Source organism: Caloenas nicobarica, chromosome 4, assembly GCF_036013445.1.
Source record: "Caloenas nicobarica isolate bCalNic1 chromosome 4, bCalNic1.hap1, whole genome shotgun sequence".
Lineage (NCBI taxonomy): Eukaryota > Metazoa > Chordata > Aves > Columbiformes > Columbidae > Caloenas > Caloenas nicobarica.
The window spans coordinates 10,434,771-10,459,677 of NC_088248.1; the positions used below are offsets into that span (position 1 = coordinate 10,434,771).

Consider the following 24,907-nt stretch of genomic DNA (forward strand, 5'->3'; position numbering starts at 1 on the left):
ATGTCTGTGTGCTAAATTTGGCTCATTTAAATGCACACTGAATAAAAACCCCTGGGTTTTGTGTAGCATGAAAACTTAAAATACCAAACTGTCCTTATAACAGCTCTAAAAGTTATTTCTGTAAAACTGAACCAAAATTTATGACTGTTGCGGGTGTTTCAGGGACCTTCCCTGAAGCTGCTGAATGTGTTCGAGAGCATCAGGAGAAGCCTAGGATGGACCCAAGATTTGCAGGACTCAACATTACCCCAATGTGGAGTGGGAAGCACAACATTTCATTTGGGCTCCTGGGCATACATATGGCCTTCCAGAAGCAATATTGTGAATGTCAATTTTGGGAACCTGCAAAAACCCAAGATCTTGGAGGTTTCTGTGTCTGTAGCAGAGACCTCTGTCGTCAGGGTGCCCATGGTCCTCTGCCTATGGGACACTTCACTAGGTAGAGCTGCCCAAGGAAATATGATCCCAAGTTACTACATAGCCTGTCTGTGAGGATTACGCAATGTGGAAGATAGATGAGAAAGGATATAGTTCTTCACAAAGTTTGGAAGTACATCAAGTAAAGGACAGGAAGTTAGGTATTTCTGCTTTTCAGTGTATCTATAATGTGCTGTCATCATGAATTATTTTATTTCCACAGACTCATTCTAGGAAGTGCTTCTGACATGACTGGATGTGCCAGCATCTGGAATCTGAGGGCTACATGGTCAAGGTTATGTGGCCCCATCACCATTTGAGGGATAAAACTGAGATTCTTGTCAAAAATTGACTAACTTGCCATTACTCAGTCATCATTCATGCATCCTAGTGCTGTGTAGTGATTCACTGCTGCAGATTTTTCTTTTTTTTTTTTTTTTAAATGTGTGTGGACATAAATGCTCACTGTATACAGTTTGCTATTTATTTATCTATCCTGTAGATATAAAACATGTGTAAATATATAAATGTAGATATTCCTTATAGTAATTCTTCCTATAGATGATGTTTATATACACTGCTTAGTAAGCTGGACTTTGGGACAAGTTGCCCAAAGAGGCTGGGAGATCTCTGTCCCATCAGATACAAGAAACAGACGTGAACAAGACCCTGTGTGATCTGATCTAACTTTGAATTTAGCTCTCCTTTGAGCAGGGGCGTAGAGTAGATCACCTCCAGAAGTCCCTTCCAACCCCAATTATTTTAATATTTGATTAAGATTTTTCCTGTATTTTTCACTTCAAGACAGTTTTCTCAGGCTTCTATGGTACATACTTGTTATTAATGTCAGAATTCTTTTAATGCGTTTATTCATTTTTGTTCCCAACACCTGTCCCTAATGCTTTGGCAGCTATATAGCTCTGGGGTTCATTCCCAAGCTGTTCTGTGCAGCAATTTGCTGGTGGTCTGTGGAAAATTGGAAGACTACAATGTAGTAGTTTTGCTTTTGGTTTCCAGCTGAAAATTTGTAGAGAAAAAAAAAGCAAAGACTATTTTCAGCAATGTTTCTTTCCACTGCAGGCAGCTGCCGTCAGGATGTGATTTTTGATTTCTTCTTCCTGCTCTTGTTCACTTCCTGAAATCTACACTAGGAAAAAAATCTGACAGTGACTGAGGTAGTCCTGGCAACCTTCACAGCCAGACCAATCTTCATAGGAGTACCATGAAATAGTAATAATAACAGTAACCATCATAAGGCTGGTGTGAAATAGCTAGTCACTGTTTTCCTGATAGGAATATTTAAAAAAAAAATATGTCTAGCCTGACATTACTGACATGGTGACTGCAAGACCAGGACTTCAAATTCCTTAGCTTCATCTTTGGTTTGGAGCACAACTTTGGGCCACAAGGGGGGCAATTAAATCAGCTGTATCTGCACCTCTTAAAACTCCGTGATGAATTTATAAACCCAGTGAAGCTGAGTCATCGATTTCTGTGTGGTGAGGATTTCAGCCTGCTTCACATGCTTATAATAGAATTTCGATAGAAAATTATTTAATACTATAGCACAGAGATTATAAAGAATTCACGTTATTGACTTATTGGCTAGATTTTGAAAGGAGTTTAGGGGTTAAAGTTAGTCAAATCCTTAATGGGATTTTGAAATCTCTCATGCTGTTTACCCTATGCCAAAACTGATTTGAGTAGCTGTTAACCAGGCAGTGGATCAATGGGCAACTGTCAACCCTCACAGCCTTACTTTCCCTCTTAAGACTTTTTTTTCACACAATGCATTATACAAATGGTGTATTTCCAAGTACTGTCTGCAGACCACTCACCACAGCCAGCAAGGCGAGCAACGCTTTGTCCATTGCTCTGCCTTACTGACTTTACTACTACTTCTTTTTGTATTTATTTCTGTGAAGTACTATGCTAATCTATAGTGCTATATAAATAATGAATAGGAAGGTCTCTGATGGTGCTGAACACAGCTAGCTCTGTCTGCAGATCTATTTTTTATTATAGAGCTATTACTTGAGTCTGTTCAGCATTTCCCTTGAGTAGCCATCTTAGTGTGAGGTCTGAGAGGATATGTGGGTTTATTTGAAGCAAGAAAACAATCGTGTTGTGCACCCATATGTAATATGTTTATTGCATAAGGAAGAATTTATTTTTTCTTTGTGAGTGGAATACTCAGTTTATCAGACCTAATTCTGCTGCTATTCTGTAACTCCTTCCTAACATCAGAAAGCTGTCAGAAGCCTAATTGCATTTAATTCAGCCGAGGAATGCATCTGTTCCAGTAAAGGTTCAGCTATGTTCAGCTGAATAAGATGAATGGGGTGATACTGCACCAAATTTACTAGGTACTCATGACTAACTGGCTAATAACATCACTTGAGAACTCAGAAAGTTGCTTTTGGTTAAGTGTATAGGAGTGATGATGTTATGACAGTGACACAGATACTCCAGCACTGAGAGAGCACCGTGGCCAACCGCACGGGTGTGTGTGTGTGCAGGCAAATAAATAGCCACGGCAATTGTTCAGTCTCTGTTCTTGAAAAAGGAATTCATAGCCAGCCATCTTGTACTTGTTAGAAGATCTGGCAACAAAAAGCTCAAGTGAAGAGCAAGGGGACAGTCTAGCATGGCATTAAAAATAATGAGCTTCAATAAAAGGCAGGGTTTATTTTAACCAGGACCACATAGGTGAGTCAATTCAATTCCTACCAATTCTCCAGTAGTAGCTGGCTGGGGAAGACCAAAGCCACTAGGCACGGCAGTAAGCAGCCAAGGGACCTGCTGCTGGTGCTGGAGCAGCAGGGCATGGCTACAGCAGCTAAATGCTGGCAGTGATTGCTGCTCTGTGTCAGTGTTATCTGCAGAAAAGATTTACAGCCTATTTGGGAAATCACTGAGGGTCTTTAATATAAATCACTACTGATTCTGAAGGATTTTTTTAGGAATACTAGCCAGATTTGCTGCCAAATCCTGGAAGAGGATTTGCCCAAACCAAGAAGGGGTGACGGGTCCCTGTGGCCATGGGGAGGGGAGAGCTTCCTGACACTAGCCCTGCTGCTGACCAACGTCCCTCCCCATGGGTCACGTGCAGCAGGGACAGGAGCCTCTGCCACTTTGAGCAATGTAGTGAAGGGGCTTAGAGCTTCTTTCTTATCAGTTCTTGTTTTTGAAAAGATTAAGCATTTTCAGCAAAAGAAATCTCTTGAAGAAAGGCTATTCAGGCTTGGGAATCAGGAGAAGGTGATCTGCCAGCTGTGGATGAGGCATTTTTGGTCCAGTTTTTAAAGCAAGCAGCGTGATCAGGAATGTGGTATAGCTTAAACATATCTCCCATCTTCTCTTGGACCACCTGCCCACTTAATGGAAAACTGCGGTATTGTATTCTCTGAATGAGATTATAAATCAAGTACGGTGTCCTTGCAAGGGCATGGCCCCTTCTTCCTCATTTGTAATGTGACAGCAATATCAACATTAGCAATGTTGCAACTAATTGTTTATCATTTGAACCAGAATTCAATGGCTGTAATAACAGCTCAGGTTTCTGGGAAGGAAATGAAGAATCTATGTAATGTCCATCAACCTTTCCTCCTCCTGTTGTTGCAGAACATGCTGGAAGATACATTGAAATGTGAGATTTCCCCACTATGTCTCTCTTCTAATCTGTTCTGCTTCAATGGTTTTGATGCCTCCAAACAAAGTCAATAATAGCAGTCCCTTGTTCAGAGATGCTGGTCTGAAAAACGGGTCGAGTCTGCAGCTTTCTCTGCTGGTTCCATCTCCCCTTGAACACGGGGTCTATTTGTCTCATGCCTGGATCTTCCTCTGAACTGGGGTCCTATGCTATCCCGCCTCAGCCTTTGAGTTCATGGCAGATCTTGGTGGCAGGGTGCTGCCTGATTGCTAAGCTGGTTTCTCCTGCCCGTAGCCTGCACCCAATGCAGGCTTGGAATGATAGTTTGGAGAAGGAGCTTGTCTGTGCTTCCCCCAGCGTGGATGTGGCCAGCCCTGCTGTGTGGTGCTGTGAGGTGAAACTGCCTTTGCCCTGCCAAATCAATGTTTGACCCTCCATGGAGATGAAGGCTATTTCTCTTTCTAGTCTGATAATTTTGCTGGCTTCTGCCTGGAGAGCACAGAGTACAGCCTTATGCGCTGTTTTCTGCTGTTCCTTACTCCTTTCAGAGGCTGTGTGGTCTCTTGAGAGCAAAAAGCCCCAGCTCCCTATGGCTGCAGGTCTGCTTGCCCAATACAACAACTGCACAGAGGAAAGAAGAGATGCATCTTACATCTTGCCCTGTGTCTATGTCTGCATGAGGCAGGAGGAGTTTGTCCTCCTTTAATTCTGATGGAGTGCTAGAATGAGAGAGGCCAGAAAGGCGTAGGGAGAACCATCATCTAGCTCTGATTAATCACAAAAAAAATTAAAATAAGTATTGAACGGGAAACCATCTCAAGGCTTTAAAGGGGCAACATCAAGATTAAAATAGTATGTTAATAAAAAATTCATGTACACCAATCCTGACCATGTTGCAGCATATTGCAGCAAACTCTATTGGTGTCAGGCATTGTGCTGGATGTCACTAACAGTAAAACACACAGACTGGTATTTACAATTCCTCTCAAGTAATGTTTAGGCTGTGCCAAAAAATATCAAAGTCTCTCCTTCTTTGGCACAATACAAATATATAGTAAAGGACAAGTAACATTAACAACTGCATTTTCTTCTGGTTGCGTATACTATCTCTCTTTTGTTTTTTGGTTGCCCAGAATTGCTTCTTTAAGAAAAAAAAAATACCCCCAGCCTGTTATAGTTGGGCACTCTGTTGTTATAAATTATTTAAGGAGTGGACTAATGGAGGCTGCCTTACTTACATTCTTTAATTTATGGATTTGGATGTACTAAGGTTTAACCAGAATGGTTTTCTGCTCCTTTACTGCCCTTGGAAATAATTTATTTGGGTAACCTTGTCGTAAAAATAAAAATCCCTTAAAATTCTCATCATGGACATTTATCCATTTATCTCAAAATTCCGAACTCTTACCAGCAATCTCAAATTTCTACTTTAGATTTACTGCATAAAAACTAACTGATGTATATGCTTTGTGGTGGAATTAAAGTTGTTTGTTGGTTTGTTTTTCAAACACACATTCAATCATAAAGGAGAGATTGGAACAGAGGTGATACATTCAAAATTCAAGTCTGTCCTTCAGTTTTCAGAATGGGCGTATTTATGTGATGATGGATTTAACTAGTAGCTTCTAAGAGGGTGTATCTCTTTAAATGAAGGGCTTCTAAAGTTTTTGGATGGAAGAGGAACAAGGAGAACACAGCAGTCACTAATTTCTCTGCTCCTCTTCCTGCTGTCAGTGGTAAAATATAGCAATGTCCAAAATATCCAAAGGACAGAGGAGAAATATATCTCTCCTGGGCAATTCTTTGTCTGTGAACAGGTAGGTTTAAACTCACACGCCCATTGTGCAGTCTTTTTCAATTTTACTGTTTTATCATTAATCGTTATTTTTCCTTATAACCCCTTCTAAACTAAGTAATGGGAATCTCACATTGTTCACTCAAATAATTTCTACATACCTTTCACATCACTTCTAGCACCTATACGCCAGCTGTGTCTGTGGTCTGTTATTTTTACCCCTTTAAAAGTCTGGCCATTGCTACCCTGTCTGTAAAAGCCAGAAACCAGGGAGCCTAAATTGATGGGATACTGGGGAGCACCAACCTCAGGGCAGAGCAGCTGCTGGGCAGGTACAGCCCTTCTGCCAGCAGCTACAGAAACCCAAGTCGCTGTGAACTCCATAAACACCAATGGTTGTGCTGAGATGCTCTCAGAAGCTTTGGAGATAGATGGGAGCAAGAAGAGAGATGGCAGTCATAGTCCCTTCCTAGTCTAGCCTTGCCCATCTATTTCATTGTGCTGTACATGGGCGAGAGGAAAGAAGATCCTGGACAGGCGGAAAAAGTCACTTACTTGTAGTGTAAGTTAGAGCATACCTGGCAGCAAAGTGATAAAACATTTCCTTGTATTCTTTTGGGGCAAAGTAAAAAAAAATGCCTTAAGACTGGGATGGGGCTGTCTTTAAATTATTGTGTAATATTTCTTAACCAAATTATAAGCAACATACCCAAATCACACAGTCTGCTCCCTGTTTACTTGCAAAGTTCTAGGAATGCTTCTATTTTACAGAAAGCCCAAATTGTAGTTAATCAGTCTGTTGGTGTTATAGGTCCCCTTTCATCCCCAGTGGATTGCAATTAGATATCTGGTTGCAGTCTGTAAAAAGTGTAACTGGGCTAAAAATGGAGTCCCTAAAATTGAGTAGGCTCAGAGAAATCTGTGCCAGCACAAGGTTTTTCTTTGCTCTGGAGCAAAGGGATAGCTCACGAGGAAACTCCTATCAACCAGCTTTCCTTGGTGGTGCTGTGGAGACTTCCGTGGTTTTGTCAGTTATTCTGAAAACTGAGTTTGCAAAATCTTGACAGGTAAGGATATGCGTTAAAAATCACTAGGATTAAGTGTTGCTTTTTAATACTTTTGAGATGTTTGATACTTCTGTAGCAGAGCTAAACTTATCTGACTCTTCTTCATGATGCTGTCTTGCATTATCTAGGGAGCTCACTTCAGTGTTTTGATTGTGTTTGTTAACTGGTATTGGAGGTTTCTGTAAAATGAAAAGGGGATTGCAAGGCAAATGTTCTTGCTTTGTACCACTCTCATCTCTTTTACCAGAGGTCAGACTGCTTCTGCTGCCCCCACGTCCTTCCCGTTTAGAGTAGAGGATGTTAAAGCCTCTTTTGCCCTTGAGGATGAGTTCAAAATCCCGCTGTCCCCGATAATCCTTGTGCTTGCCACTGCTTTGTTATCACTCCCAGTACTTGAAAACAGCACTGTAAGTTGTCCAGAGAAGGGAGCTGGAAGATCCAAAGCAAAATGGCAATGCCCATGCTAAGTTTCTACTCAATTCTCTCAAACAGAAACATCAAAGGCCAGTATGTTCTCCAGTAGAATCAAGCCAGATCACCAAGTGAGGCTGACAAGTTTGAAATCAACAATTTCAGAAGTTATTGTAGGTTACTTTGTCGTAAAACTATTTTAGATGAAATTGAGAACAAGTCTCTGTAAGAACCAGAGGAAATGGTTCAGGTCATAGATGTATGGTTAAAAAGTATCACCATACCTTTCCGAATGCGGGAAAATTATACCCAGAACAACATGGAAAACATGGAACTACTGCTCTTGTTCAGATCACTCTCAATTAGACACTTGGAAAAAAAAAAATAAATCACCCTTCCTTTTACTGATAAATTCAAGCAGTATGATGTAATGGTTGAAAAGTATGAATAATTCTTTCGGTGCTTCCAGTGACTTCTGATAACAGTGAGCCCTCCTGACTGGCACCACAACCAAAGGCAGATCCAGGGGCAGCGGATGAGTCTAGGTGTCTGCTGGTTATGACAGATGAAGCTGGATGAGTTTCTACCTCCTGTGTTATTTAGGATGTCACACCAAATTATCCCAACTGTCCCTTCTGGCCTTCCCAGCTTGATTTTATGTAGGTGCTCATGGCAAGCCAGCCTGTCCCAAGGCCCCTGAGTGGGGAAAAGGACCTGGGTGGCTCACTGGGCTTTGGAGGAGACCCTGAGCAAGGACAATGTCTGCTCCCTCATCCTGTCAGTGGGAGGTCTGACAGGGAATTCCAGCCACCGGTGAGAAAAAGAGTATTTGGGTGAATTTCCTACTGTCTGATGGAGCTCATCCCTTTCTAGATACTGCTAAATCATTCTTGACAGGGATGACTTATCCCCAGGGCTCCTAAAAATGCTTCTGACAAGCAACCTTTTTTGGTATTGGAATGCACTGAATTTCCCCAAGCATCATGCATCTTTGAAGTATTTCCTGTTATAAAAGTATGCTTATGCTTTCTTCAAGATCCTCATCCCTGCTTTTCTAAATTGCACAGGATGAACGCTGTGCTATGCCGTAAGTACACAGAGTGGATTATTTGGAAGGAAGAGTAAACATTTCCAGCAAGCATTTTTTTTTAATCAGTGTTGACTTGTGTCTTTTACTACACTACACTTTTACTGCACTTCCTTTTTCCCTATGGCTTAGTCTACTATAATATCAACTCTCAACACATGAGGGAAGAGAAGGGACATCCTCTTATCCTTCACAAAATCTTGGAAGCAGAGAAAAAGGGTAACTTGTCCATAGACAATTTTACATCCATGTCTCATCCAATATCCTGATATTTGGAAATTTCTAAACCTCCCTCCAGCATCTTCCTATACACATGAAATCAAAGTGTATATCGTCAACTCAAAATGTTTCCTTATAGTAAGTAAACAAATGACAAGGGGTCACTAGTCCCAGACTTTGCCTCTTATTGCTGAGTGTTGAAATGTACCTGGTGCCTGAAGGCTGAGAGTAAACCCCTTCCAGTCTAACAGAGAACTGCTCTGTAACACCCACCTTGCAATATTTACAACAGTGATGGGTAGCTTTTATTTCCTAATAATGTACCAGAAGCATGTTCCCAGTTACAAGAGAAATAATAGTAAGAGCATACAGGAAACCTTATTCCCTTTCCTAATAACAAATACAGTGGAAATACACTTTATAATACCACAGACATATTTGTTTATGATGCACATAAATCTTGGGATATGTTATTGGGAAGACACATGCAAAGCTTTTATATTAAAGAATTCACAGTCTGCAGCTGAACTTATTTTTTTAAAGAAATGAGTTATTACTATTAACCATGCAGAGGATAGCCTCATCAGTTCACACTATTGCCTGCAGCTCCATTAAAGATTTCCTAATTTAATAAGATTATAGAGTATTTAGTCTATATTAATTATAGAGACATATAAAGTTTATTTTTCCATGTATGTTCAATTAATTTCCAACTATTTGTGCTAATTTGTTGACATACGTACAGTAAATATTATTATGAAGGAGGTTTTCAGTCTACAGCCTTTAGGGATTAAATATTACTGGAAAATAGAGAGTCTGTAGTCCTGATACAGGGTCTGCTTTGATGCTCCCTGTGTGGCAGGCCTACAACCTCCCTGTGGTACAACCCCTTCCTCATCTACGATTCTTGTATTTCTTTTCTCCTCACACATTCACAGCAATAAACCAGGCAGAGGTAGCAGCTCTGTCTTCTCTTTGCCGATAACTATTTTGTCTGTGCTTATCACTACAGGAGAGAAGGCGAGGGGAGCAGCCACGCACCCCAGGGGTGACCAGCTGGGGCCTCCTCCCTCTCCAAAGCCCCAACATCTCAGCTGCAGCTGCTCTCGCAGAGAATATTTCTGAGGTCAAATCCTCTCAATATTGAAATCAATATCAAAACTTCTGTTAACTAAAACGATCCTGATCTTGGCTTTGTGTCTACACTATTAATGAGCAGGCTAATGTACAGACCTACAAGCTTCTGAGGAGTTTAAAACTCCAGGGAACGGAAAATTATGCTGAAATTTACCCCGTTAAAACAATTGGACCCCAACCAAAAAAGCACTTGCGCTTTCAAGAATCACTGACACATTTAAGAGCCAATATTTCATGGGTTTCAGGGAAGGCAAGCAAATATGGTATGCTGTCAAAAATGTGAATTCATACATTCTTTATACAGCCTTTACTTGAAAGTCTGATGTTTTGGGGTGAAAAAACCCCATAGGTCCTTGAAGCCCATGACTTTTATTCAATCTGATTCAATCGATGCAGTTCAAGTATATGATCGAGACAACTTTTATAAGTTGCTTAAGTGTTGATATTTTGGGTTTAGTATGTAATGTAAAAGTTACATTAAAAATTCTAGCTTTTACTTAAAATGAAGAGGCAGTAAAGAACTCAAATATCAATTTCCTGGGATATTTTTGTATTTAAAAAGTCTCTCAGCAGAGAGAATTATTTGATTTTTTAAAACTTCCGGAAGATCAGCAATACCAAATCTACATTTAATTAAGGACTTTTGGATTTAAAAAAAAAATATTCTTCAAACTGCCCACTTTTCCTTCAACATGCCAGAGTAGGTGAGTTGGCAGAATGTAATTTTGTTTAAATCACCTGCCAGTGGAACATTATGCACTTAATAAATCAATATTTTGCCATGGGAAACTGTTTCACTGCAGCAGTCCAGTTGATCGAGTAACAGGAATATGAACTTCATTTTCCCCTGTCTTGCCACATTGCTGCTTTGGAAGGATTTTTCACCCATTTAGTCCAAAGATAAATGGCTAACAAGTTGGAAGGAAAGGAACCTAAAATCCTAACCTCTAAATCTTTGAATTTCATCATACCTTGATCAGAAAATATTGCCAAGTAGGTACTACTTTAAATACATTTCATTTGTGATTTTTTTAAAAAAATGCAAAAAAGCTAATTAAATGTCTGTATCAATCAAAAAAATAAACTTTTTTGGATAACTATTTCAGCCTTCTCCAATCAGAAATGTTGAAAATAGCATGGATGTCATGTGCTAGAGAAGCTGAGTGTTTATCAAACCATAGATCCCATTTCTATTTGAGTGTTGTCTGAATGGAAAAATGAACAGTAAAATAAAAGACCCCTGGTAATATGAAGAAAGAACAAAAATGTAGAAAAGCGAGTAAAGTTTACAGATACTTAGAGAAACTGTCAGGCCTTGGTAAATGGTACTTATAATCTGTGCTCATGAAGGGAATGACAAAAAAGAACTAACACCTGTGGCTTTATTTCCTCAGTAAAAGATCTTAGAGATTAACAGTGCAGTGATGTTTTGCTAATATAGTGTATTTGGGGACAAGGAGGCATTAGTTTCATTTAAGTGAAAGTTAAAGCAGCCAGTCACTGTTTGTGTTTTTCTAAAATGAGCCAGAGGTGGGATGATGCCTTTACCACTCAAATTCAGTGGCCGCAGAAAGGCACAGATGATTGTAAACTTTGCTAGTTGTGCTAGATCTTATTGCTCATTAGACGAAAAAATATATATTTTTTAAAGGAATCCAGGATTTAGGATTAAAAAAAATAAATTAAGAAAAACATAGAGTTTCTCTCAAGTTTATTTAATTTAAATTTGTTTAAATTGAATTTAAAATTTAAAACTGAATTTAAACTTGTTGAAACTACTCTCTTCCCAAACTGTATCCATGCGTAGTTTAATGTGTCCACAGAAAAAATGCTTGTGAGCTCTGAGGACTTGGAACACAGACCTGGGTATGACAGTCTGGACCCTAAACAGACAAAGTCACTCTTAAAGAAACTCAGATTTGAGGGACACCACATTGCCTTAGCAGTCTTTCTGTGCCAACCATAACTTGAAAGGAAGGAGCTTTTTATCATATGCTATACTAGTGCTGGAGTTTTAAATTGGGAAATTTTAATACATGCAGCATGTTGGAATAAATCAAATCCCAATGTGCAAAAAGACTGTTCAGGACTGGAGTGTTTTTACTAATATACTGGTTTGGAGAAAGTTTTGAATGACTTATCCTAGATTTTTTTTGTTAATTTTGAAAATGAAGTCCTATTAAGGACAAAAAAGTTGTTTGTTGGTGGGTTTCTTTGTGTGTAGTGGTGGTGATGTTTGTTTGTTTGTTTTTCCATTCTGGCATTTGTTGAGAAAAAATCTTAAACTTTATAAAATATTTTGTATAAAATATTATAGCTGTTGAAATGATAATTTATCATACTTAATTTCTCTACTATAATTTTAGAATTTTGCCCACATTAAATGACATGTTTAAATCAGTAAATAGTCTTACATGAGACCAAAGACTTCTTGTGTTCTTCTTTTGGAGAAATATATTCTAGCAATAAAAAAATGATTTTTATATGTTGTGGAACTAGTGAGGGTTTTTTTTTAATGTCATATTTAATAGGAAAAAAAGAAATAAATGTGATTTTAGTAAATGAAGAGACATCTATACTGTAAGGCCCTATGCAGATTAATTGCATAAGTGGTTAGAAACCTTGATTTTAGGACCTCTGTCTGTTCTGGCACTGATAGAAGACTAATTGTAAAAAAAAGTATTACTTCATTAGGGCAACATTTCCAAAATAAGAGGTTGCCACCACAATAAAAATGTAATGCATGGAGGCTTCTCTGTGTGTAATGATGGTCTGTGGGCAGTACTCTTCAAATTACTTTTACTTCTTATCTCTAAGAAAATCTCTGGAGAAACATTGCCTTGTGCATTTGGCTCATAAGGAATGGAGTTTTATTCCTCTTGCCACCTGTATTTATGTAGTAATCGTGTTTGCTGCCTTCAGAAAATGAATATAGTTGGATACAAAGTGATGCCACATCCATGTACAATCCCTGGGAAAGGGTACCACTGTGCATTCAGAGCAGGTGCCGTGAAAGGGACACGTAGATATTAGTGCTAAGAAATGTATGGATAAGACGCTTAAGGCCACAAAATGAAAGCGAAGGGTAAGCTAAAACTGGTGTTGGCATCCCGCTGCTGAACTGGGAATAGGCTGGCAATGAAGAAGTAGGGGGATTTACTGGAGAACCTTGTTGCTGCCGGTGTGTGTGCGGCAGTAAACCAACGGGAGCTCTCCAGGCCTGGCAAGTGAGCGATCTGTACTGGCAGCAAAAAGGCTTGAAAGCAGCGAGTGTACCTCTCGGTGATTGGCTTTGAAGTAGCAGTGTAGCAAACAATGATCTCTGCAAATGGAATCAGGGGTGCCCTGTATAGCGAAGTGGGGGTTTCCATAGGAGACACGTTAACATCTAACCCCCACCAAGTGTTTCCAGGCATGCATGCATCACACAGCAAAAAAAAAAAAGTAAAGCGATCTCATACAACTCCTGAACAAGGGTAGTCTGGGGGCCTGTGGAAGGGGAAGATTTTTCAGGAACATCCCAGTAGGGTAGTGTCCATATTTTCACTGTTTTGTAACTTCTGCAAGCATGGGAAGCTTCATGGGTGCTGCAAACTGCTAGCCCCAACTAACATCAGTGCTCTACTGTGTCTTGGTACAAATCTTTCCAATCAACCCTAGTATGGAAACAACAGAGGAAATTGAAAAAAAGCTTTATCCTTATGACTGTGAGCACTGCCCTGGTCTCTAAGCATGGAGAATGGTCTGCCTCTCCTCCTGAGGCAATGGCAGTGGCATGTTCCTGTGGCATTTGCTAATGGAGAACAAAGCGATCTCCCATGTATTTCTGGTTCAGACTCCTATGTAACTTGACAATGACAAAAAACCACTAGAACCAGCTGAAACCATAACGTGCTGGAACTTGACAATACAGATGAATGGATCAGCATTCAGCGCTGCTGGTGCAGCGCTAACCTGGTGTGTACCGATGTCAGCTTTATCCAGGAGACAGGCATCTGGAGTGTCAACCAACTGCAGTTTTTTACCATCATCCCTTGAAAACCAGAACCATACTGCATTGCCACAGGGTCTGGTATAAAGCAGGAGACTAACTGACACAGTTTGATGCCTGAAACTCCCAAATGTGCACGTTTGCAGGAGATGGCATTAGGGCTATGACAGGCAGGTAGCAGACCTTCACCAGAGATCCATTAAACACTAGTAAATAACGCCTTTGGTACTCTTGGTTTCGAGGTGGAGAACCTTGATTTGTGTCCCCACAAAAGGCTGGAGAGTTGCCATGCCAATGGTCATAGGTCAAAAACTGAGAGTCCGTGAGGTCTAACTGGTCAGGATCTGACAGAAAACCACAATGCAGTGTTATAGCATTTTATTGCAGCTAGCACTTTCACGGCAAAGCCTGAATGCTTTGCACAATTTTTGATTCTTTTGCTTGTCCAGTCCACATGGACACAGAATATTATCTGGTGGCATAAACATAAAAGGCAAGATGTTTTTCTCATCAAATTTGATTCTTTGTGTTTGTGCTTATGATCATTGCAAAAAAAACCCAATAAACTCTCTGATGCACAGAAAACTCTCTCAGCGGTGAAATAACTGTATCAAACTGTCACAATTCCAAATGTTCAATGAAATCATTCATTTTTTGTTTATTTATTAAAGTAGATACACACAGGCCATGTGAAATTTCCTAAATAAAACAGTTTCCTGCAAAGTGAATCTCTCTAGACAAATCAATGCGTTTGCATGCAAAGCACCATTCTCCCACAAACTCTGCTGAAAGCAATATTTGACTCATTCTAACTATTCTGAGCAATACATGACTCATGTTGAATCATAGAGTCCGAAAGATATTTGTTCTTTTGTCTCTGTAAAAATATTTGGGCTCTGCATATGTCCAGAGGAAAAGGAAACCCTTATGGAAAGTGTCCAGCCCTTTGGGGAAAGCCTACATCTTCCTGTAGATGGATACGCAGCTCACTAGAAGCAATGGTCATATCCTCCAGTTTGACCAAAAGCTTTTTTTTTTTTTTTTTGAAATGAAGCAGGAGATTTAGCTTGAAAGTTATTCTGTTATCTCATATCGCAATCTGCTTGTGATTTACCAGTTTTGAAGTTTTGCATGCTGGCACGTGATGTTTATATTCAGGAATGATAATTAATGGACAGTGTCCATCTACTAGAAGGCAAGTTTGTATTGAAAGGGACACTGAGCCCAGTGTTTGAGGCACAGCTCTTGCTAGACTCTTATTCTGCCCTCTGCATAAGCTGGAATTTTGTAACTTTTGCCTAAAAGCCCTTGCACTATTCTACCTGTACGGAAAGAAAAAAGGTGGAGATGTATAACGTTAGAATTAAAAGTGTTAACTGAAGGGGTCTATGGCCATATTAATAGAAGAGACAAAGAAGATCACCAGCTTCAGTTTGTGTGCAGGACACATGGAAGGAACGTTATTGTCTAAACTGCTGTCATGACAGAGCTAGAAAATTAGAATCACCAGAATTTGCTTTCTGGCAGGACTGTATAAAACACTGTCAAGACCTACCGTATATTTAGTGGCAAACCTGGAAAATAAGAGAACCCCAAATCTATTAGAATTCAGGCAGGGTAATCAGACAAACAGTCAATCCTCAAGGCTGCCAAGGAGAAAAGTAAATGTTTTGCTGATGGCAAAGGATTTTTTTTTTAACTATATCAGTATTGAAATTCTGAATGAAAGAGCAAGTTTTTTTTTTGGAGCAAAAAAGCCCCCAAAACCCCAAGAGTAGAAGTATGAAACAGTTTGTGTGATGTGTCTTGACAAGGCACTTGAGCAGTGTTCAACACTCAAATTATTGCAGAAAGAATTGGGTGATTCAAGAGAACTGAACAAGGAAAATATTGAATGATCTATCATCTCCCCTGAAGCAGAATGGAGTAGACACTCCCATTTTAAAAAGATTGTCTGATTATTAAATTTTTCTTATAATGTGTTCTCAGCTGCTTTTTAGATTAATTTTTTAAGTCTTTAAGACCATCCAAAAATGGGAAGTCCAGAATTTCTGTTCATTGTGTTCTTCACTGCTGGTCTCAAGTGATTTAAAAGGTGACAAGAGTAATGCTTAGCCTATAATGACCAGCACTTGGCTGCCTCCTCTAACTTGCTATGCTCATGCAGATTTTGTTCTTAGTTTCTCCCTGTATTGTCTGTTGATGTGGTTACTTTACTGGTAGGAGTTTATTATTATAAAAAGGCTATAGGTATAACTATTGTATCTCACATTATCAGCAAGGAAGCAGTTGTTGTTCACGGCTTCTGCTGAAGGTAAAAGCCACAGATGAATTAAAAAAAAAATACATATATGTATATATATATATATGTTTGTTTCTAGTTCCTATTTGTAGCACCAGGAGTTTCAAATTTTTCTCAAGCACAGGGGATTTTGTAGACTGATATTGAGTACATTTGGATCTAACTGGATTCAGACTGAGCTATTTGGTTGCTGTAACTTCCATCATAATCTTCCCTAAATTTGCACGTGAGTACAGTAAGAGTACAGGAGAGCAGGATATCCAGAGAAACTCTTCAGAAACCTGAGTTATAATCCTCCCTGGCTCTTAATTCTGGTCTTGACCACTGCTGACAAATTTCTACAGAAAGCTGGGTATCTTCTGTGACTCTACAAGTCAAATTCTGTGATGGGATGCAGAAATGCGTTATTGTCCTTTGTTAATTAGTGGTACCTTAACCACATGCCCAACTTGAGTCTGTACCACCAACCCCAAACAACAGGAGCCCAGCAGAACTGAAGTAGGAATGAGCATTGATCTACAACAGTTTATTGAATTCCTCCTTTCAAAGAGCATTTAGACTTTGCATAGATAGGGAGGAGGGTTTGCAGACAGTAGCACGGAGAGTTTTGCCCACCCGCAGCTTCGTACTGACTATCATTCTGCCACGCCTGGTGATGTGGCCCAGACATTTCTAATTATTCCACCTGAAAGCAATTGTACCTGCAGAAAGATCAGAAAAAGCATATGCTGGAGAGATTCAGTTATTGAGTTCAGCCTCCCACTGAGCCAGAACTCTTTAATTTGGAATTATCAGAAAAGATGCAAGTCCAACATGAATTCTGGTCTTCAAAATACTAAAATGAGCAAGAAATCACACCTTTTAAGTGTTCAAGGCATGTTAATGATGGTAGAAGGTTAAAGACAAAGTGCAGACTTGTGGAACTGAGGAGATGTCAGAGACTAATGTAATTCTTATTTCCACTGAAGTAAGTGGGCTGAAGCTTAGGGTGGAAGAATGGTGGAGAATGCAGACAGGCTGTTCGGTGCTGCAAGGAAAAGGAGGGAGCGCAGTCAGCAGTGACATAAAGGACACTCCCAAGCATTGCTCCATCATTCTATAGTATCTCAGAAAGCACAAAGATGCTCCTGCCCTCGCGGTAGCAATTGAGGGCACACAGAAAAGGGAAATATGGATTTTAGAGAAAGGGACTTTGTGATATGATGGTGCTGGGATGAGCAATTTCTCTTTGATTACCAGCTCCAGCTGGCAGAGTGGGGGAAGAGAGGGAAGCAGGTGGCTCCTGAAAGGGTCCACCTGGAAGAAAGCTATAGAAGAGAAGCCATGCTATAGTACAAGCCCTGCATTTAAGAAGAGGGTAGAAAGTGAAAGGCTAATGCTTTTTGGTTTATGTATTTATTATTAAAAAGAGCCTTAGTGTGTACTGTGGGGGTTTTTTTGTGTGTTTTGAGTTAACAATAGCTCGCAGAAAAGAAAGTGTATTTGTGAAAGGTGTTGAAAAAGCCCTGGTTGCTGCATTGAGCTCTTCCTGGGTGAGTAAATATTGTACTAGCTTGTACTATAACAATAAAATAATAAAAAAGAGAAAGAGTTTAGGAAGTTCTTACTACCTGTTTGAGTAATGCAGCTCCGTTTGTGCTCAGTGAGAAGGAAGATTTAAAGGTAAAATTTTATTTTTTTTCTTTATGTTAATCCCAGATACAGTTCAACCAGACATTTTCAGTTCTTTTTGCTAAATCACTGACAGCAGTGACCTTGAACTTGTTGTGTGGCCAGGAAACGATATAACGTGTAAGTACATGAATTCAGTAATTCTGCAAAGTAGCTGATAAGTTCTGGAGTCTTTTGCCTTCTAAAATCAAGCAGTGAGATAATATATTGGCATGAGGGAAAGGGAGAAATTCATTTGCAGAGGCTTGCAGGGCTCAAGATAGATCTCCACAAAGCTCAGGAAAATAGCTTTCTGTGGCTCTGTTGAGTTCCTGTTTAATTACTTAGGCAGATGTGACCTTGCACAACTTCTATAATACAAGGGGCTAGAAGATCTTTTGTGGCAAACAGAGCCCATAATAACTCTGTTCTCATCCCCGTTTCTCTAGCTGATGCTACCCCTTATAAAACTATATATATATTTATCCCTGAAGCACCTAATTAAGAAATGGCTTTGTGAGCAAATAAAAACATTTGAGTTACAGGAAGTAATTACACAGAATTGTGTTACTTGTCTCTTTACTGTTACGTACAAATACTATTATCAGAAGACCCATTTCTAGTCATGTGTCCTTTGGGTTGGCAGTTATTATACATTCAGTCACTGGAAGAGGTTGAACAGAGTAATGTTATTTAGTTGTTTGGGGGGTTTCGTGTTTGTTTGGTTATTTTTTTGTAATATGGTTTAGAAAGTGTGTAACTGTTCATTGCAACGTTCTTGCTTGCGCCTGGTAGCCTAACGTGTATAAAAGCATTCCCAAGGGATGCAGGTGTGCATGGCACCTCAGAAGAACCTAACAGGGAATCCTGTATAACTCTGTAAAGGGAATCTATGCAGCTTGTGTTAACAAATGCGAAGAACTGAGGGAACTGGAGAAGTAGTGAGGTGGCATAATGCAGTGGATTGTACTGTGTTTAGAAATTGTTTAGTTACAAGCCCTGGTGATATGGTGGGGGTTTTTTGTTGTGTTGTTATTGTTTGGTTGTGATTTTTTTTGTTCGTTTTGTTTGAAAAAAAACCTGTATAAATAACAAAAAAATTATATTAGTCATATTGCTCTTTTAAAGTTGCACTACATGGGACAGGATGAAATGTGTTCTGAGGTGCATGACATTATAAATGTGGCCTGTGCGGGGTTGCTTGGTTTGTTTGTTTTGTGCTAAATATACATGTAATATAAAGTTCAGGAAAGAAAGGAAATGGCCCCAATTCTGTCACATTCTTGTTGAACAACTTACAGAGCCTGTGCTAATTTAGCTAGTTATCAGAGCCATTTCCACGTTCATCCTTATAATGCACCTACAGGACAAGCACAACCTACCTCAAAATTTCATGGTGCCTCTGTGTGTCAGAAACATCATCACACCTGCCCTGGAAACACAACCCTCTCTGAGCAGCTGGTCACAGCAGCTGCTTCAAAATGCATGGCAATACTTTGATATCCCTTAAATATTGGCCTTTTAAATATTGTTTCCCTTTGCTATTTTGCCTTTCAAGCAGAGAAGCTGCTCAGCCTTATTTGGTGAAGGCTGGCCCACTGGTTCCTAATTGCCTCTTTCCCCAAGTGACTTGGAAGATTGTTCTCTGACTCGCTGTAATTATCCTTTACTGTAAACGAACCAAAGTACACTCTGATTTTGGTGTTATGTTCATTAGCAAGCATCCTCTTTTGAATGTTAATGTATTCTGGGAATGTCCGGTATATAAGAATGGACTGATTAGTGTAGCGTTTGTGAAATGCCCTGAGGAACAAGCCCTTACCGGGTAAATTATTTGAAATAAAATGCGCTGCTTTAAGTACAGAGTATCAATGGATGGTCAAATTGCAGAATGGCTTTACATGTGAGCATAATCTAAAAGGGAGAAACTTTTTATTGTCCTCAAAAGAGTGCTTGATGGAAAGGCTGGTTCTGAGCTTGTGCCTGCAAAAGATTTCTCCCATGGTCGGTGTTTATGTCATGATTTCTTGTTTAAGGCGAAGAGGAAATTTATCCCATAAGTGGCACTACTGGTGGTTTTGTGATGGAAATGGGCTGCTAATTTAGCACTTGAGAAAAGCAGGAAGAATGAAAGCTTCCTTCATATCTTAAACATAATACTCTAAAAGACGACTCACCACACATACCTATAATGAAAAAAATTTTTAAAAAAGTTCTGGATCCTAGCTTTCCTTTGTTATTTTCAAGGTATTCAGCAGTGTGGCTTGCTTGGTTTTCATCTAGGTAAATGTGTGACAGCATATAAAACTGATGCTGAATGCTTTTAACAGCTTTGGTTCTGCCATCCAGCTCCTACTCAAACCCCTGGATCGGGAGTTTTCTTCTGTGTTTCCTATAATAAGCAATGAAGTACGGCTGCTCTGCCAAGCGCAGGTGGAAAGGTCTGCCTGGTAAGGTTGCTGATTGCTGGATAGTAAAGGAAGGGACTTGGCTTTTTTCTGCCTAGTGAGATTATTGAGTCAAAAGTATGATTTGAATTTCCAAGTGACTCTGTGTGGGCACTCTTATTAGAGTAACAGAGGCTTTCAAACCAATGGAGAATAAAAAACTTCCTTAGTGGGGCAAACCACATCAGAAAAAGACACTCAAAAATGTGCAAGCGGAAAGCTGTTGCTGAAAAACTTGTTCCACAACTGCCTTTTCAGTTAATTTCCTCTTGTATACAAGCCCTTTCTTGGAGCATTTTACTATATATTTCCAGAGAGAGAGAGAGAGAGAGAGTGAGAGAGCACTTGATCATTAAGCTTGTGCACAGTGTTCAGATCTCAAGATGCCAGACACTTGGAGTGCCTGGTGCTTGAAAACAGTCCCGATGAGCATTTGTATACCTGGTTTGGCTAATATAATAGAATTACCGAACGTTTCTGATGTGCAAAATTGTTTTAATGGTATATGAGACTGCTGCTTTTGCTTGGTATTTCAATCTCTCTCTTAATGATCTGGATGAGGAGGCAGATGAATATAGAAGTTGTAGAAATGGAAATCATCGTTAAGGAACAAAATAGAAATCTGTATTTAAAAAACTAAAGTGTTGCATATGAAAGCATTGGGGTATTCAAAGGCAAAAACCCCTCTAGAATAAAGGCTTGAGACTGTGATGTTGCATGCTTAGGAATTTCAATGTATCTCTGAATATGACAATTCCTACATGTAGAAAATTGCAAGGAAATAACTGTCATGCTGTCTATTTTTCCCAAGTTTCACACATCTTTGAAAGTTACTCTGAACAATTCTAATGGCATCCCTGGATACTACAGACTATGAAAATAAGTTTAAAAGAGCCTTCAAAGAATAGTCTCTGAGCTTTTCACCATATCAGATGGCTATGTGTTTTGCTAAAGTGTAGGTTATGCTTCTGTTCTGTCACAGGTAACTTTAAATACTTATCTGCTAGTCTGCTAATCAAAGTTATCCTGCTAGTTCTTGTAAGTCAAACTGTGACTGCAACATTTTCATGCCTTTTTTTTGTTTGTTTGCCTTTACTCTTTTTTTTTAATTTTTAAATCTAGTGATAAATAGGAGAGATTTTAAAAGGCAAACATCTTCTATTGTTCTATCTACTTCTCAGAAATAGTGGAAGAAAGAAAACAGAAAATGTCTGTAAATGCTATTTATAGATATGCTACTACATGTGTATGTCTAGCTGCATATAGGGAAAAACAAATTAATGCAGTGTAGAAATGTGTTGTTACCTAAAAGTTTGGATATCTCAGGAGCAAGCTTGTTCCAGGAACAGAGATACTTTTGTTTAAAGAAAGATGTCTGTCGCGTGAGGCATAACAAGTTTCCTCTGCTACCCAGGTACTCAGGATGAAGCCCTTGAGCAGAACCTATATAAGCAAGAGGCAGCCAGTACATTCACTATATGCATTATTGTATGAGGCCACCTTTATGTATCAAAGTATATGCATGTACATGAACTCATCTCTGTATGCATGTGGGTAAATAGACTTCTAAAGTAATCTCAGGTTATGGTTTCTGTATCTGCTAGCTACACTTGCACACTTTCAGCCTTTACCAGGAAATGGAACCTGCCAACTTTTTCACAATTTGTCTCTTTTAAAATACTCATTTGTGCATACATGCACCTGGGATGGTATTACCCGATGCTTGCCTTACCTTCACATCGTCAATGTTCATCCTCGTTCCCTCCTTCCCAACAAAGATGTCATCTATGTCAACCAGAATGTACCTATCCAAGGACAGTCTGAGCTTATTCCCCGACAGGAAAGAGATGGCATCAATAAAGATCAGTTTGTGCAACCAGAATGCCAGGTTGTTTCCAAAAAGAACTCTTTGTATGCCATCATGAAGCCCCAAGTCTTGGACAACGGTTGCATACAGAGCAGCCTTTGGCAATGCCGTAGGGGGTGGTCTGGAGGTCTGCAGTTCGGTTAAAAGCACGGGTTGATAGGTGGAATGATTAAACTGGAAAACTGTCCAGTCTTCACCAGGCAGTGGACCTTTCTCAACTCTTGGTGCTTTGGTGATGCGCAGCAGGGGAGACTGAGGGTTTACCACACAGTCTTTGAGGGCTACATTATTGTAAAGATGTAATGGCAATCCTTTCAGTTTTGTACTTGGGAAGCTGTTCTCGTTGGCTTTATGAAAACCAATTATGCTAACACTGTATTCCACACAGTATTTTTCCAGAAGCTCTCTATTCCATGAGTCCATGGATACATACTTTAAAATATTCTCATATATAACAATTGTGTATTTTCCTCTTCCATTGTCTGTGAGAGGGGGAATATCCCCCTTGGCTGGTGCGATGACCATGTGGTATTGAAATCTGCTGGACTCAAGGATGGCTATGATGTCTTGCCCCAGCTGGGAGTACTGGCTTTCCACGAACAGGAGGACAGTGGGATCAGTTTTAGATGGATCGATTGGCTTGGCAGTTTTCAGCTCCGTGGACCTGTATGGTAGAAACTTGAGATCTTCACACTCTGCTTCTCCGGTGGTTTCCACAAGTGCCATTTCCTGCTTGTAGCCAGTGTAGAGGTAATAGGCAGAAATGATGATACTTGCTAAGCAGAAGGTTGCCAGGAGAATGACCAGCGTTCTGAAACTTCTGCGGAGCTTCACGGTTAGATTCATCTTTTGCAGGACTTCCAACTCCTGTCGTACTTGCTGCTTTTTTGATTCTCTCTTCTTAAAGTGCCATAGTAACGAGGAGACGCAGAGGTGCTGATTCCTCTTCTGAGATGTTCATGTGACCATTGCAGTGCATTTATGAAGCTGTCAGGGAGGTTATAAAGCTGTTGGAGTGGGAAGTCAAAGGATCTGGAAAGCTAAATCGAAAGAGATTTTCTCAGAATGCAGCAGCTGCCAATAATCAGTGAAGAGGACTCTTAACATTATCTGCAATAAGACGTAAAAGAAAAATAAAATAAAATCCATGAAGCAATTAAACCCAAACATTAATAAAGACAGTGATGGATACTGGTAATCTGAGTTAAGAGGGATGTTTATGAACAGTTCAAGGAGCACTCAGTGTCACTTGCTTTCTTGATGTGTTAAGATAAGTTGCATTAAACAGCTCTCCCATATTCTCAGGGTATAAAAATAACGTCTAAACATAAGTTTTTGAGGACATGTATCTCTCCATTTATGGGAATTTCCTATCTAAAAGGCTTCATTGATATTACAAATGGGAATGACTGAAGATTATAAGGCAAAATTAAGACAAAGTAAATATTTGATAAATATTAGGCTCCATGTCAAACTCATACTTTTGCAGATAAGTATTTTGAAAAGAAGAATAAATTCTGTATTGAACTGTGAAACTAATGAAGGCAAATTGAAAGACATGAGAAGACCTTAAAGAAACACTTGGAGGATTTATTTCTCTCCAGTTTCTATTTTGAACCTTGAATTTACAGTCTGTTTAAGGACTGTCTGGAGTGAGAAAAATTATGCATGTGGATTTTTCCAAGTGAACGAGTAGGCTACTAAAACTACAGGATGCACCTGTGCATGGTCCTGCCTCTGTCCTCCCGGGGTGAACAGGGGATGGCACGGGGCAAAACCGGTGTTGGAGCTGCTGAACCACAAGGGAGCAGTCCAGTGAGTGGGTGGCCATGCAGATGTGTGCCCTGGGCTGTGGCACCTCTGGCTAAAGGACTGGGGCTTCAGTCCATCCCGGCTGGGCTGTGTGGCTGAAGCACGAGGTGCTCAAACCGGACTGCTTGGCCAGCTCTGAAGCCCTTGTACAGTTCCCGGTAGTTCTACCTCAGCTAATGAAAATTTATTGTTGCTAACAATAAACCATGTGACTCACAGGCAATTAAAGCTACCTAAATAAATAGGCCATGCTGTTCTATGGATTTAAATAGGAATTAACATCTTTCTGAATTATTTATATTGTTTACCTATCGGAACCATGTGAGACTGTAAACAGTGGATGAGTTTTGAACTGCAAGGATGAAACACCCTTTCCAGGCAGATACTTGTCAGTTGACATGTCCTTCTCCATTAACTCACATTATGACTTTGAGTTTTATTCTGAAAACTATTCATTCATCTTTAAGCTTTACATCTAAAGCTAGAAAAAGCTTGTAAGAAAGGTATTTTTATTTATATTTTATATTTAATGACTCTGGTGTACAGTTCTAAGAAACCTATTGATTGTGTCAGTTCAGGATCTTAAAAATGCAAATGAAAAGGTTTAATTCTGTTTTAAATGCCTCATACACCACGCTCCCAGTATTAGAGTACCATACTGCTTTTGGGAGCTTATCAAGCAATGAACATAATGCCGAGGTAATTGTGAATTAATAGGTCTACTTGCTCATGAGAGGCTTGTTGCTTCCCTAGCAGTTTAGAGAGAGGGAGTTGTTGAGGCCATTTGTGAGTTTGCCAGATTCAGGTTTTCATCTGCTTTACCTTTCTCAGTTGGAAGCTTTCTTGGAAATTCATACTGCTGTATTGTGGGCTGCTCCACCAGGGACCCTGCTGTGTCTTACATGGCAATTGGCAAAAAGGTGAACAAGGTGAGCGTTTTGTCCATGGACAAATGTGAGAAATGAACAGAAGTGAGAAAAGTCTTCTATGTTTAGTGATGTCTTATGTATGAAAGAAGAAATATGAAAGAAATCCCAGCTATTGCCAGGAAAT

General features: G+C 39.7%; 1 protein-coding gene across 1 annotated transcript in view; it reads right to left on the minus strand.

The window, feature by feature from the left end:
- The window catches only part of LOC135988121 (bifunctional heparan sulfate N-deacetylase/N-sulfotransferase 4), an 87,058-nt gene extending 64,170 nt beyond the window's left edge, over positions 1-22,888 (minus strand). The window contains exon 1 of the mRNA XM_065633799.1: positions 21,908-22,888. Within this exon, the coding sequence (XP_065489871.1) occupies positions 21,908-22,888 (981 nt within the window). The remainder of the gene's footprint in view (positions 1-21,907) is intronic.
- Positions 22,889-24,907: the final 2,019 nt, after the last annotated feature.